The sequence below is a fragment of the Pecten maximus genome, chromosome 15, assembly GCF_902652985.1.
Source record: "Pecten maximus chromosome 15, xPecMax1.1, whole genome shotgun sequence".
In the NCBI taxonomy this organism is placed as follows: domain Eukaryota; kingdom Metazoa; phylum Mollusca; class Bivalvia; order Pectinida; family Pectinidae; genus Pecten; species Pecten maximus.
This window is the reverse complement of record NC_047029.1, coordinates 35,047,266-35,061,852: the sequence shown is the minus strand read 5'-3', so window position 1 is coordinate 35,061,852 and position 14,587 is coordinate 35,047,266. Positions and strand designations below refer to the sequence as shown.

At 37.8% G+C, this 14,587-nt stretch overlaps 1 protein-coding gene across 1 annotated transcript in view; it reads right to left on the bottom strand.

Annotated features, from left to right (window-relative positions):
* LOC117343556 (ecdysone receptor-like) overlaps positions 1-11,263 on the bottom strand; it is a 72,809-nt gene extending 61,546 nt beyond the window's left edge. Inside the window, exon 1 of the mRNA XM_033905970.1 lies at positions 10,963-11,263. Within this exon, the coding sequence (XP_033761861.1) occupies positions 10,963-11,023 (61 nt within the window). The 5' untranslated portion in view covers positions 11,024-11,263. The remainder of the gene's footprint in view (positions 1-10,962) is intronic.
* Between the last annotated feature and the right edge of the window lie 3,324 nt (positions 11,264-14,587).

The window sequence follows — 14,587 nt, the reverse complement described above, 5'->3', positions numbered from 1 at the left end:
CAAGCAGCAAACTTGTATGATCAGCTCGTAGCTGGAGACATTTCTATTGAAACACTGTGTAACAACTCGGTTTTAACTGAAGCATTTGACTTGCTTGCTGAGAACTCAAAGAGATATGAACAAATGCGCACAGCAAGGCTTTGGATTCAGTATTCTGAAATGATACAAATTCTCAGATCATTCATAAAGGCCGAGAGAACAGGTGATTGGGAAATGCATTTGAAATGTATACGGGATATGCTACCATACTTCGCCGCTGCAGGGCACAATCTTTACACGAAGTCTGGATATACTTACCTCACACAGATGCAGAACCTGGAAACTGAACATCCAGATGTTTACCAACAGTTTCTGTCTGGATATCATGTCTTTCGAAGGAGTGATCGTTTCTGGGCTGGTCTATCATGCGACCTTGTTATAGAGCAAGAACTTATGAGAAGTGTAAAGACATCAGGAGGACTAACCAGAGGTCGTGGAATGGGTGATGTCCAGAGGAGTCAGTGGCTATTGTCAATGCCTGCATGTGCAGACATGAATAACGCTCTGCAAGTTTTGACAGGCGTGGGATTTCAAACTAGCGACCAACATAAGGAGGCCACTGCTGCAAGGAAGGAACGAGACCATAAGGATATAACAAAAGTCCTGGGTTTCTTGAGCGACCGAAATCCCTTTTCAGGTTCTGTGTCTTTACGGAACATTGAAACAGGCGAGGTAGCGGATGATAGCGTAAACCAAGACCACGCAAAGGAGGTGGGTGAACGTATTATAGCATCCATGGAAGGGAAAAGGGTTCTTGAATTCTCATTCAAACGATCCAATCAAGTCCAAACCCAAGGGGATAAATCCTGTGTCAAGGTAGATGGGGAGAGTGTGCTAATTGACCCTCAACTCCTTTTCCAGCGCCTCACGATTGCCGCTACGGGACTCTTAGAAGACCTTCCTACGGTGTTTAAGTATGAACTGTGTAGCTACCCTTCATCATTGTTTGAGGCATCAGGTCTCCCTAGGGCAGCACAGAAAGCATCTCTAGCAGATTGCATTTGGAGTATGGGGGATTGTGGAATTGCAAAACTTCCAGACGACTTACTAACTGTACTAGACGGTGGTTCCCTGTTGCAAAGAATCCCATGGAATGTTGGTGATTCATTTGCGAACATTTGTCAAACGTACGTACAACACGTTACAATGAAGTACGCAGATTCTGTTGTTGTCTTCGATGGTTATACCAGTAAATTGTCAACGAAGGATGTTACCCATATCAGGCGCTCAAATGGTGCAACAGCACAGAAAGTAGACTTCACCGAGGAAATGCCCTGTCGAATGAAGAAAGAACGATTCCTGTCCAACATAGAAAATAAGCAGCACTTCATAGACCTGTTAGGTTCTAAACTGCAGCAAAGTGGTTGTACGACTGTGCACTCAGATGAAGATGCAGATCTTCTTATCACACAGACTGCTGTCAATTGTGCCGCAATTAAAGATGTTGTTGTAGTTGGAGAGGACACAGATCTTCTTGTTCTGCTCTGCTATCACGCCGGTCGTCAGAATCATGCAATTTACTTCAAATCCGATTGTAAAAGATCTCTTGGGAAAGAAATTAAGATATGGGACATCGGTAAGACAAAAGAGGTTCTTGGAAATCAATGCAGCCTGTTACCCGTGTTACATGCTTTGAGCGGATGTGATACAACATCTCGACTCTTTGGTATCGGCAAAGGGCCAGCGTTCAAGAAGCTACAATCATCTGACGTCCTCCAAGTCCATGCTCGTGTCTTCCTGGATAGTACATCTGATGTAGATGCAGTTGCATCGGCAGGAGAAGAGATTCTCACGGCCTGGTATGGCGGACAACCATTTGAGACCTTAGATCTCCTGCGTTTCAGAAGATTTGCAGCTAAAACGCACACAGGCGTCACATCTGTAAAAGTACACACCTTGCCTCCAACTTCAAATGCGGCCAGGTTCCACTGTATGCGGTCGTTTCTTCAGTGTCAGTGTTGGATTGGTAATGGGTGTAACTTTGTTCCACAAAACTGGGGATGGTTTGTCAAAGAGAACTACCTATTACCCGTGAAATGTACAATGCCTCCAGCTCCAGAACAGCTGCTTAAAGTTGTTAAATGTGGATGCAAATTGAATTGCGACACGAAAAGATGCACGTGCCGTAAAAACGGTTTGTCGTGTTCTGTGGGTTGCGGCGAGTGTAGGGGTACAAGCTGTTCGAATTCATTACCAGTGACGCATGCAGATTTGAACGAGGACTTGTAAATGACTGGTTTGTACTTCATTACTGTAATATCCCAAAAACTTATAAATGAACATTACCATGCTTTTAAAAGACACTAAATATAACTGTATATGCAAATACAAATATATGGTTAACCTGCAATAGACTTGTATAAAAATACGTTTAGCCCCCATTTCCTTGCTACATGTGAGCCCCCAAAGGTCAATCATTATGCTTAAATGACAAAAGCATGCTTAATAACTGCCCTGAATTGGTTTCTTTATATATATGTAGTAGGTTTGAGATTATATATGATAAAAACAACATGCAAAACACAGGGAAATCATTTTTATACTCACATTTCTTTAAATGATGAGATTATTTACAAGTGGAGATAATTCTAAGGCTGTGACGTCAATAGACATGCAAAATAATATGCAATGACACTCAATTTGATCAGCATTATCACTTCTAACTTTAATATACAATCAGTTGTTCTACCATAAGGGATTTTCTTTTGATAACCAAAAATTTACCTCTATACTCTATTATCTTTACTTAACCTAAATCACGATTATCAAAAAATATGGTATAAATTTCCGAAATTTGCTTGAAAGATTTAACAAAGAGTTGTTACATTTCTCGTCCGTTGCTTAATTTTTAATTTTAAAGCAATACAAATTTGAAAGAGACAGAAAAAAATCAATGAAATCATTTCCACTTTGAATTTTTGATTTTTTTTATAAGGGGAGGTAATTATCGGGCTTTATGACGTCATGATTTATCTAAATCAATATAGTGTGATATGTCCTGAAAGGTGCACTATCTGTGCTTATTCTAATGTATATATAGTTGTTCTATCTGAAAGACTTTATTTTTTATTTCGAAAATTATACACCTACCCCCCATATTTTCTTTAAATGATTTGTATTCAAGTAAGGTATAAAAAAAGGTGAAAAAATAACTTTTCCCTTTCGGTGATGGCTTTAGACTTTTTAAATATTAAGCAAGACATGTTACAGATAATAGAAACTCAAAAATAAATTCTTTTGCAATTAGTTTGAGGTTAGCCATATTTTTACTATAAAATGACTGGACTAACCTGGCAATCAGTGTTGATTGAAAGCCAATACCTGGCTAGTTCATTCATTACTTAATTAGTGGCTGAGATTGAACTGTGATGGTGATAGGACAATCAATATCTGATTTTACGGTAATTAAAATATGGCTGGAAAACATTTGTATAGGCCATGTTAAAACAAATAAACACAAGCCCTTCATCACCTGGATGGAATTTTGACACTCAGAGGACAAGTCATCGCAATGTACATAAGTTGGCACGGATCAGTATCAAAATACGAAAATGATTGCTACGAAAACTATAACACCATCCGGTAATAAATAGAGTTACTTCCCTTCCACTGTGGATTGTACAGGGTCAATAAAAGACTATAAACCAACTCCATAATATGCACTTCTCTGATAAAAAATGATGAGAATCAATTTGCACATTGTTATGGACAGGCATTATCTACAAAGTGTACATTAATGTGTACATGTATATGCCGCAGAAAAAAAATAGTGTAACAACTAGTATTCGGGGAATGCAAAAACCTCATCGTTCAATCACACTGTTATATACATGCTTACTGCGTCATAACTTCGCTGGTGCATTTCCGTGATATGCGTTTGTCTGATCAAAGTGAAATGGTAAAAAATATCACTAAAAATACCAGTAATTAAAACTTGGAATTCCTATAATATAACCTAAAGGCTAACACACATCTTAAAGGGTTGGCATAGAATATAGTCACTAACCCGTGTTGGGCCTATAGGTACAAAATGGCCGAGCGGCTCCTGGATTTAATCTGTACAGTAACGTTAACGTAGTAATGATCATAATTATCACAAAAAGAAGAAAATATAATGATAAATAAACATTGAATTAGATAAAATACTATCATTTTACACATTACTTAAATTAGTATAGCCATGCATGTCCGACCGACCATGACAACGTCATTAATCACGGACGATATGCTGACATATGGTATTCTGCGAGGAACTTGCGTCTTGAATTTTATGGTATTAAGCTTATTTGGTGGAAATATTCGTGTGTCAATATTTTCACGTGTTATTATGTTCACGTGTGGATAATTTCGCAGAGATTTAAAGGTTGCGAAATAAGCTAAAATTTCCACGTCGTGAACATTTCCACTTTTACAGTATAAAGCCCCCTCTTCCTTCATAACTCCTTTATTTCCTACTAGGAGTGGGGAGGGGCTTATAGCAGGATGAGTATGGTAATTGACTTCTATTATGTAATAAGAATTAATAGCTATTGTCATTTTACTAATTTAATTTCAAGTCAGAATGTCACCATAACCTCTGTAAACATTAATGTAACCATTACCAGGCTACATTAATCACACATTAAATACCGTTAATACCAAACATCATGCATGCAGGCTATTTAGCCTCAAATTAGTCATCTTCAAATAACAATACAATGTTTCATTTACAGTAATACGTAATATAAACATTTGTCAGCACAAACACTAGCAGCTTCAGTCCTCCATGGATTTCAATTAAACTTCACATAAAGATCGAACCTTAATATCTTGTACAAGTTAGATTTACCTAAGGGTCTTTGAGTCATTAGGTTGCAGTTACTATTTTTAGCAGAGGCCGGTTGGAGACATATATTGCTGTAGCAAATCCAAGTTGATATATATAATGTCTTTGAATGTAAATCTTCATCTTCTGTTTCCGAAATATTCTTTTCAAATACCATATTATCAAGTTCTTTTGTCTGCCAGCTGCTCCTCATGAATTATTTCATGTTCCATCGGATTTAATCTATAGAGCCTTTTATGACTTGTTTGGTTAAAATTTTAAAAGCTGTATTTTTCTAAGCACTGTTGAAGCTTATTAAGTCAAATTTCTACATCACGCATACATCTAATTTTTCTATTTGTATATATATACAGACATGATTGCATAGGAAAGATAAAAAAACCTTAAAGAGGGCCCCGGGTCTGGGGAACCTCCCCCAACGGGGTTACAAAGGGCAGAAGTGAACATTGAAATTTTACAAAAAGCCGAAAATAATTATGTTTGCATATATATTAATTTGTATTGAAGCAGAACTCGGCTGTATGCAGGTGGCCAAGTAGCTCAAATGGTTTGTTTAGAGGTCCAGTGTTTAAGTCCTGGGCGGGTTTCCCCCTCCTGATAGTATCATCCACAATAGTCGAGATTATGATTCTGTACATACTAGATATAGATGTGGTATGGGTAAGGACATGTTGATTTGCATTGTCATACTTGTCATAACAGATTAAAACCTATCATTTGGTTAAAAAAATTACAGAGTAAATTGAAAATACTGTGTTATATGGTCCAATGCTGAGTGATCTGGTGCAGCACTCAAGTTAGTAGCTTTTACGTACACTATCTTACATGTACCTATAGGAATGTACAGAGTATAGACAGCGAAGCCAGGTAGATTTGTAAAGGTGCTAAAACGCTATGCCTGTTCAAGCATAATCTATAATCAGCATGGTCTCATGATCATTAGCCAGGCAGTCTTGATTACTGGTTTAGAGACGAAAATTACAAATTCAAGTCATTAATCCATGATGTTCAAGTAGAGAACATTTTTATACAAGAGGCCCCATGGACCTGAACCACTCACATGGCTGTAAGGAATAATGAAAAATTTGCTATTTCCAATATTCATGCTGATTGTAATACGTAACCTTGTTACAGGAAATGGAAAATGATATTTCTCACCGAGGTGATGTGATTCACGGATTTCATATCTAATTCACAATGGTGACCTTGAAAATATAGGTCAAGATCATTTGTGAGCTGAATACTTATTGCACTCAATCCCTATTACCTACTGATGTAATATTAGGTATTTTGGTACAAGCAGCTGGAACTTGAAATGAAGATTATTGATATATTGATATAATGATATATATATCAGACCCGGCTGTGACTTTGCAAAATGTCTCGGTCATTTTGAGGATCAAACTTTATACCATGTACTCCATAGCAGGTACCTATTTGACAATGATGAGAAAACTAGTGGATATTGTTTAGAAAATTAGAATATATATAATTCACAAAAGAATTGAAAACCTGGAAAAGAGGTCAAGGTCATTCACATGAGGTACCTTTATACCAATCTCATCCGACCAGACCTCTGGGTCTTCTGGATCTTGAGAAGATTCTGGAAGTTTTTTTGTTAACATATATTTTGCCCCTGGCCCTGAAATAGGTCAAGATCATTGATGTGAGGGAACTTCATACCACTCTGTCCGAGGTACCTAGGAGTTTCTTTAATTATTTAACATATATATTTGACTGCTGTGACCTTAAAAATAGGTCAAGATAATTTATTTGCTGAAACATTAATGTACTATCCCCTATGTATCACATGGCCAATATCAGCACTCACTTTACTCGAGGTCCAGTGTGGATAGAGTATAACTAGTTGTACATGCAGATTGCTAGTTTGAGGCCCAGTGTGGATAGAGTATTACTAGTTGTATATGTAGCTAGGTTGCTAGTTTGAGGCCCAGTGTGGATAGAGTATTACTAGTCGTACATGTAGTTAGGTTGCTAGTTTGAAGCCCAGTGTAGATAGAGTATTACTAGTTGTACATGTAGGTTGCTAGTTTGAGGCCCAGTGTAGATAGAGTATTACTAGTTGTACATGTAGCTAGTTTGCTAGTTTGAGGCCCAGTGTAGATAGAGTCCCATTACTAGTTGTACATGTAGCTAGTTTGCTAGTTTGAGGCCCAGTGTAGATAGAGTATTACTAGTTGTACATGTAGCTAGTTTGCTAGTTTGAAGCCCAGTGTAGATAGAGTATTACTAGTTGTACATGTAGCTAGGTTGCTAGTTTGAGGCCCAGTGTAGATAGAGTATTACTAGTTGTACATGTAGGTTGCTAGTTTGAAGCCCAGTGTAGATAGAGTATTACTAGTTGTACATGTAGGTTGCTAGTTTGAGGCCCAGTGTAGATAGAGTATTACTAGTTGTACATGTAGCTATAGGTTGCTAGTTTGAGGCCCAGTGTAGATAGAGTATTACTAGTTGTACATGTAGCTAGGTTGCTAGTTTGAAGCCCAGTGTAGATAGAGTATTACTAGTTGTACATATAGCTAGGTTGCTAGTTTGAAGCCCAGTGTAGATAGAGTATTACTAGTTGTACATATAGCTAGGTTGCTAGTTTGAAGCCCAGTGTAGATAGAGTATTACTAGTTGTACATGTAGCTAGGTTGCTAGTTTGAAGCCAGTGTAGATAGAGTATTACTAGTTGTACATGTAGCTAGGTTGCTAGTTTGAAGCCAGTGTAGATAGAGTATTACTAGTTGTACATGTAGGTTGCTAGTTTGAGGCCCAGTGTAGATAGAGTATTACTAGTTGTACATGTAGCTAGGTTGCTAGTTTGAAGCCCAGTGTAGATAGAGTATTACTAGTTGTACATGTAGCTAGGTTGCTAGTTTGAAGCCAGTGTAGATAGAGTATTACTAGTTGTACATGTAGGTTGCTAGTTTGAGGCCCAGTGTAGATAGAGTATTACTAGTTGTACATGTAGCTAGGTTGCTAGTTTGAAGCCCAGTGTAGATAGAGTATAACTAGTTGTATATGTAGCTAGGTTGCTAGTTTGAAGCCCAGTGTAGATAGAGTATTACTAGTTGTACATGTAGCTATAGGTTGCTAGTTTGAAGCCCAGTGTAGATAGAGTATTACTAGTTGTACATGTAGCTAGGTTGCTAGTTTGAAGCCCAGTGTAGATAGAGTATTACTAGTTGTACATATAGCTAGGTTGCTAGTTTGAAGCCCAGTGTAGATAGAGTATTACTAGTTGTACATGTAGCTAGGTTGCTAGTTTGAAGCCCAGTGTAGATAGAGTATTACTAGTTGTACATGTAGGTTGCTAGTTTGAGGCCCAGTGTAGATAGAGTATAACTAGTTGTACATGTAGGTTGCTAGTTTGAAGCCAGTGTAGATAGAGTATTACTAGTTGTACATGTAGCTAGGTTGCTAGTTTGAAGCCCAGTGTAGATAGAGTATTACTAGTTGTACATGTAGCTATAGGTTGCTAGTTTGAAGCCAGTGTAGATAGAGTATTACTAGTTGTACATGTAGCTAGGTTGCTAGTTTGAGGCCCAGTGTAGATAGAGTATTACTAGTTGTACATATAGCTAGGTTGCTAGTTTGAGGCCCAGTGTAGATAGAGTATTACTAGTTGTACATGTAGCTAGGTTGCTAGTTTGAAGCCCAGTGTAGATAGAGTATTACTAGTTGTACATATAGCCAGGTTGCTAGTTTGAGGCCCAGTGTAGATAGAGTATTACTAGTTGTATATGTAGCTAGTTTGCTAGTTTGAAGCCCAGTGTAGATAGAGTATTACTAGTTGTACATGTAGGTTGCTAGTTTGAGGCCCAGTGTAGATAGAGTATTACTAGTTGTACATGTAGCTAGGTTGCTAGTTTGAGGCCCAGTGTAGATAGAGTATTACTAGTTGTACATGTAGCTAGGTTGCTAGTTTGAGGCCCAGTGTAGATAGAGTATTACTAGTTGTACATATAGGTTGCTAGTTTGAGGCCCAGTGTGGATAGAGTATTACTAGTTGTACATGTAGGTTGCTAGTTTGAAGCCCAGTGTAGATAGAGTATTACTAGTTGTACATGTAGGTTGCTAGTTTGAAGCCCAGTGTAGATAGAGTATTACTAGTTATACATATGTAGCTAGGTTGCTAGTTTGAAGCCCAGTGTAGATAGAGTATTACTAGTTGTACATATAGGTTGCTAGTTTGAGGCCCAGTGTAGATAGAGTATTACTAGTTGTACATGTAGGTTGCTAGTTTGAGGCCCAGTGTAGATAGAGTATTACTAGTTGTACATGTAGCTAGTTTGCTAGCTTGAGGCCCAGTGTAGATAGAGTATAACTAGTTGTACATGTAGGTTGCTAGTTTGAAGCCCAGTGTAGATAGAGTATTACTAGTTGTACATGTAGGTTGCTAGTTTGAGGCCCAGTGTAGATAGAGTATTACTAGTTGTACATGTAGCTAGGTTGCTAGTTTGAAGCCCAGTGTAGATAGAGTATTACTAGTTGTACATGTAGCTAGGTTGCTAGTTTGAAGCCAAGTGTAGATAGAGTATTACTATAGTTGTACATGTAGCTAGGTTGCTAGTTTGAAGCCCAGTGTAGATAGAGTATTACTAGTTGTACATGTAGCTAGGTTGCTAGTTTGAAGCCCAGTGTAGATAGAGTATTACTAGTTGTACATGTAGCTAGGTTGCTAGTTTGAAGCCCAGTGTAGATAGAGTATTACTAGTTGTACATGTAGCTAGGTTGCTAGTTTGAAGCCCAGTGTAGATAGAGTATTACTAGTTGTACATGTAGGTTGCTAGTTTGAAGCCCAGTGTAGATAGAGTATTACTAGTTGTACATGTAGCTATAGGTTGCTAGTTTGAAGCCCAGTGTAGATAGAGTATTACTAGTTGTACATGTAGCTAGGTTGCTAGTTTGAAGCCAAGTGTGGATAGAGTATTACTAGTTGTACATGTAGCTAGGTTGCTAGTTTGAAGCCAAGTGTGGATAGAGTATTACTAGTTGTACATGTAGCTAGGTTGCTAGTTTGAAGCCCAGTGTGGATAGAGTATTTTCCATTCCTCCTTCCTGTAACATGTTGACCTTGATCTCCAAGTGATATAGGACATTGAGAGGCTTCCTCCAGGCAATCAAGCTTTGATACAGTTTTACAGTTTTTCAAACAGTTATACCTGCATAGTCACAGTTTTATTGTCATGTTATCTCGAGCAAGCTGACACACAATGAAAGCTGTTGTACATCTATATATACATCTTGTATGAACACATATTAAAGCTCATGCCAGGAAAACTTTAAAATCTGGGATGATACGGTTCCCTTGTTAATAACTGAATTTAGGAGTAATTAAAATGTCTATGGCTGACTAATTATCTACACATATTATAGTGACAAAGTGACGAGACAGCTTATAGTGACGAAGTGACGAGACAGTGAGACAGTACAGGTATCCTACATTTGTGACCCAGTTTCTATCACCTGTATACACACAACTGTCTGCTGCTCACATACACAACTCTGACATAACCATACTTTTAATTAGAACTTTTAATCATACCTGTTGATGAAGGGTATAATTAAACAATGAAGAAACTACAAATTACTTGTCTGTATCAACTGATACAGTTACAGTTTTAACACTGTTTCTGTTAAAGTTTTAACACTGTATGCTATTGCTATTAACACACATTTCTGAACAATAACATTTCATACATCTAAATTGATACATTGATAATTTTCTGAATTTTCTCCACAATCTACCTGTACCCTTCAGGGTAACCATCTATGACATTTCCACTATCAACATCATTTACAGTCAGCATCATTTATCCACAGCTCTCACCGTCATTATAATCTACATTCGAACAATATCATCAATCCACAATCACAGATCACAGAATTTCCTTGACCATTCATCTGATGAATCTCAGATATGCATTTCAATTTGCAATTTATAGCCGTAAAACTGGAGAAAAAATATTTGTATGTAATGTATATTTTTATTGCAAGGACCAGTGACAATCAGGGATTGTTAAAGACAACTTATCTTTAAATGAAGAGGTTGTCATTGTGTCAGTAAATACCAGACAGGTGCTCCTTACCTTGTGTACTGTCAGCTGGTGTATCCAGTTCGATAATATCTACATCTGTACTCCAAACCATCCTACACACTCCTTACACTGGACACACATCGCTCCACAACAACACCACAATATATGGTGTCTTGTACAAGTTACCTCCCTTCAACTTTCACATTAATATCAAAATTGCACTGCTATTTTACAATTTATCCATGTTTTCCTGGGCTGTAGAGGTAGGTAGCCATTTTTCCAGGTTCAACAACCTAGCCCAGTAAGCTAGGGGTCAACGTATTGTCCAGAGTCTTACATAACACCAGCAGGCCAGCTAGCTGTGTATACATATCAGATTAGTACCATACACACACTGATACTATAAATAGCCCTAGTTCTCCTTTGCCTGGTTCAAGGTCGGGGCAGCCAGTACTGGCCATGAGACCTCCTGGTAAACAATGTACAGGTATGGGGAACCCGGTCCATGTTCATCCAACACCACCTATCATCAATCTTAAATCATTTTCCAATTTTTTCTGTAGTTTTATCTACAAAACTGTTCACAGAGATGACTCCAGTATTTATAGTAAACATCAGACAGCAGAGAACGTGATTGGCCTTATATTGATTAATAACTGACCACAACCATAAAACTATTGATTGATAGAGTTGACCACAGTCAGAGAGTTAACTGTTGGACAACTTGACTACAGTCACAACTTGACCACAGGGGAGGATGAGTTGGAGGATGAGTTGGACTATTGGATGACATCTTGCCAAAAGCTAATTAGTTAAGAAAATCACTCTCTAGTTCTTCTTGAAATATCAAAATGTTTATTGGGTATATAATACAGCTCTAGAACACCAGCTCATAGGCCTTATATGTAGGTGTGTTACTAAGATTTATTATCTGCCATCAGCTCATGTGATGAAGAATATAGACACGGCTAGGTGATGTTACGGTACCGCTCATGTGAAGCATATATAACACTTAGACGATGTCGAACATATTTTCACAATGGAATATATTTCAATGTATTTTTAATACAAAATTATGAAACATCTGATTTTTATTTAATAAATTTGCATGTTCAAATGAAATGCATGTAAATTAATTGCATGTATATGCACATTCCTTTTCACACCTTTGATTATGAAAGACTTTGACCAATTTTTGCAATAAATTAAAATTTCAAATATGAATGAATTTTTTCAGCACATGTATATATAGTGATGTCATTTCTAACAAATTAAAATCTGACAATATAAATAGTTGATAGCATGTGATGATAAAAACTAAGGCTTTAGAATGATCACATTATTTCGAGACATGATTTATTGTTGAATGCATATGTAATTTGTCTCCTGATGTATATTTTTATTGAATTAATTATGCATGAGAAATCTATATATATATGTGTTTACTGTGCTATCTGTATTGTAAGTGTAAACATCAGGCTAACATCAAATAAATGTTTGCTACTGATGACAGTTTGGAGAAGGATCCAACATTAAATGGCTGCATCAGGCTAACATCGTGTAAATGTTTGCTTCTGATGACAGTTTGGAGAAGGATCCAACATTAAATGGCTGCATCAGGCTAACATCGTGTAAATGTTTGCTTCTGATGACAGTTTGGAGAAGGATCCAACATTAAATGGCTGCATCAGGCTAACATCGTGTAAATGTTTGCTTCTGATGACAGTTTGGAGAAGGATCCAACATTAAATGGCTGCGTCAGGCTAACATCGTGTAAATGTTTGCTTCTGATGACAGTTTGGAGAAGGATCCAACATTAAATGGCTGCGTCAGGCTAACATCGTGTAAATGTTTGCTTCTGATGACAGTTTGGAGAAGGATCCAACATTAAATGGCTGCATCAGGCTAACATCGTGTAAATGTTTGCTTCTGATGACAGTTTGGAGAAGGATCCAACATTAAATGGCTGCATCAGGCTAACATCGTGTAAATGTTTGCTTCTGATGACAGTTTGGAGAAGGATCCAACATTAAATGGCTGCATCAGGCTAACATCGTGTAAATGTTTGCTTCTGATGACAGTTTGGAGAAGGATCCAACATTAAATGGCTGTGTCAGGCTAACATCGTGTAAATGTTTGCTTCTGATGACAGTTTGGAGAAGGATCCAACATTAAATGGCTGCGTCAGGCTAACATCGTGTAAATGTTTGCTTCTGATGACAGTTTGGAGAAGGATCCAACATTAAATGGCTGCGTCAGGCTAACATCGTGTAAATGTTTGCTTCTGATGACAGTTTCAATATCAAACTAGTTGGAGTCAGCACTCCTGGTAATAAGGATCAGGAATTAAACAGATGACCAGAGAGAATGTAAATATATGCTTGTGACTGACCTGGTTATACAAACAACAATACTCGGAGACACCAATACATTGATTTGTACAGGGCCTATTTAATCTTGTCTATTTTCAGCTCAAATTACTATTATTATAACCAGCAGCATCAAAATTGTTTGTTTATTTTCAGGTTTTTTTTTCATGTAACATAACATATTAAACACAATCTGTCACTCTATAGACTTGTGTAACATAATCTGTCTCCTTAGACTGGTGTGACATTATCTGTCACCATAGACTGGTGTGACATTATCTGTCACTCTTAGACTTGTGTGACATTATCTGTCACCCTAGACTGGTGTGACATTATCTGTCACCCTAGACTGGTGTGACATTATCTGTCACCCTAGACTGGTGTGACATTATCTGTCACCCTAGACTGGTGTGACATTATCTGTCACTCTATAGACTGGTGTGACATTATCTGTCACCATAGGCTGGTGTGACATAATCTGTCACCCTAGACTGATGTGACATTATCTGTCACCATAGACTGGTGTGACATTATCTGTCACCCTAGACTGGTGTGACATTATCTGTCACCCTAGACTGGTGTGACATTATCTGTCACCATAGACTGGTGTGACATTATCTGTCACCCTAGACTGGTGTGCACTATCTGTCTCCATAGACTGGTGTGACATTATCTGTCACCCTAGACTGGTGTGACATTATCTGTCACTCAAGACTGGTGTGACATTATCTGTCACCCTAGACTGGTGTGACATTATCTGTCACCCTAGACTTGTGTGACATTATCTGTCACCATAGACTGATGTGACATTATCTGTCACCCTAGACTGATGTGACATTATCTGTCACCCTAGACTGGTGTGACATTATCTGTCACCCTAGACTGGTGTGACATTATCTGTCACCCTAGACTGGTGTGACATTATCTGTCACCATAGACTGGTGTGACATTATCTGTCACCATAGACTGGTGTGACATTATCCGTCACTCTAGACTGGTGTGACATTATCTGTCACCATAGACTGGTGTGACATTATCTGTCACTCTAGACTGGTGTGACATTATCAGAGTGTCACCATAGACTGGTGTGACATTATCTGTCACCCTAGACTGGTGTGACATTATCTGTCGCCCTAGACTGGTGTGACACTATCTGTCACCCTAGAGTAATATGACATTTTTTTGTCTTTGCATATTCATTCACTGTTTGAAATAGCTCATTTATGGTACTTAAGGGGAGATCAAAATATAAGATAAATATTTTACATTTTAGATACTAACTGGAATAATTAACAAACAACAGTTTA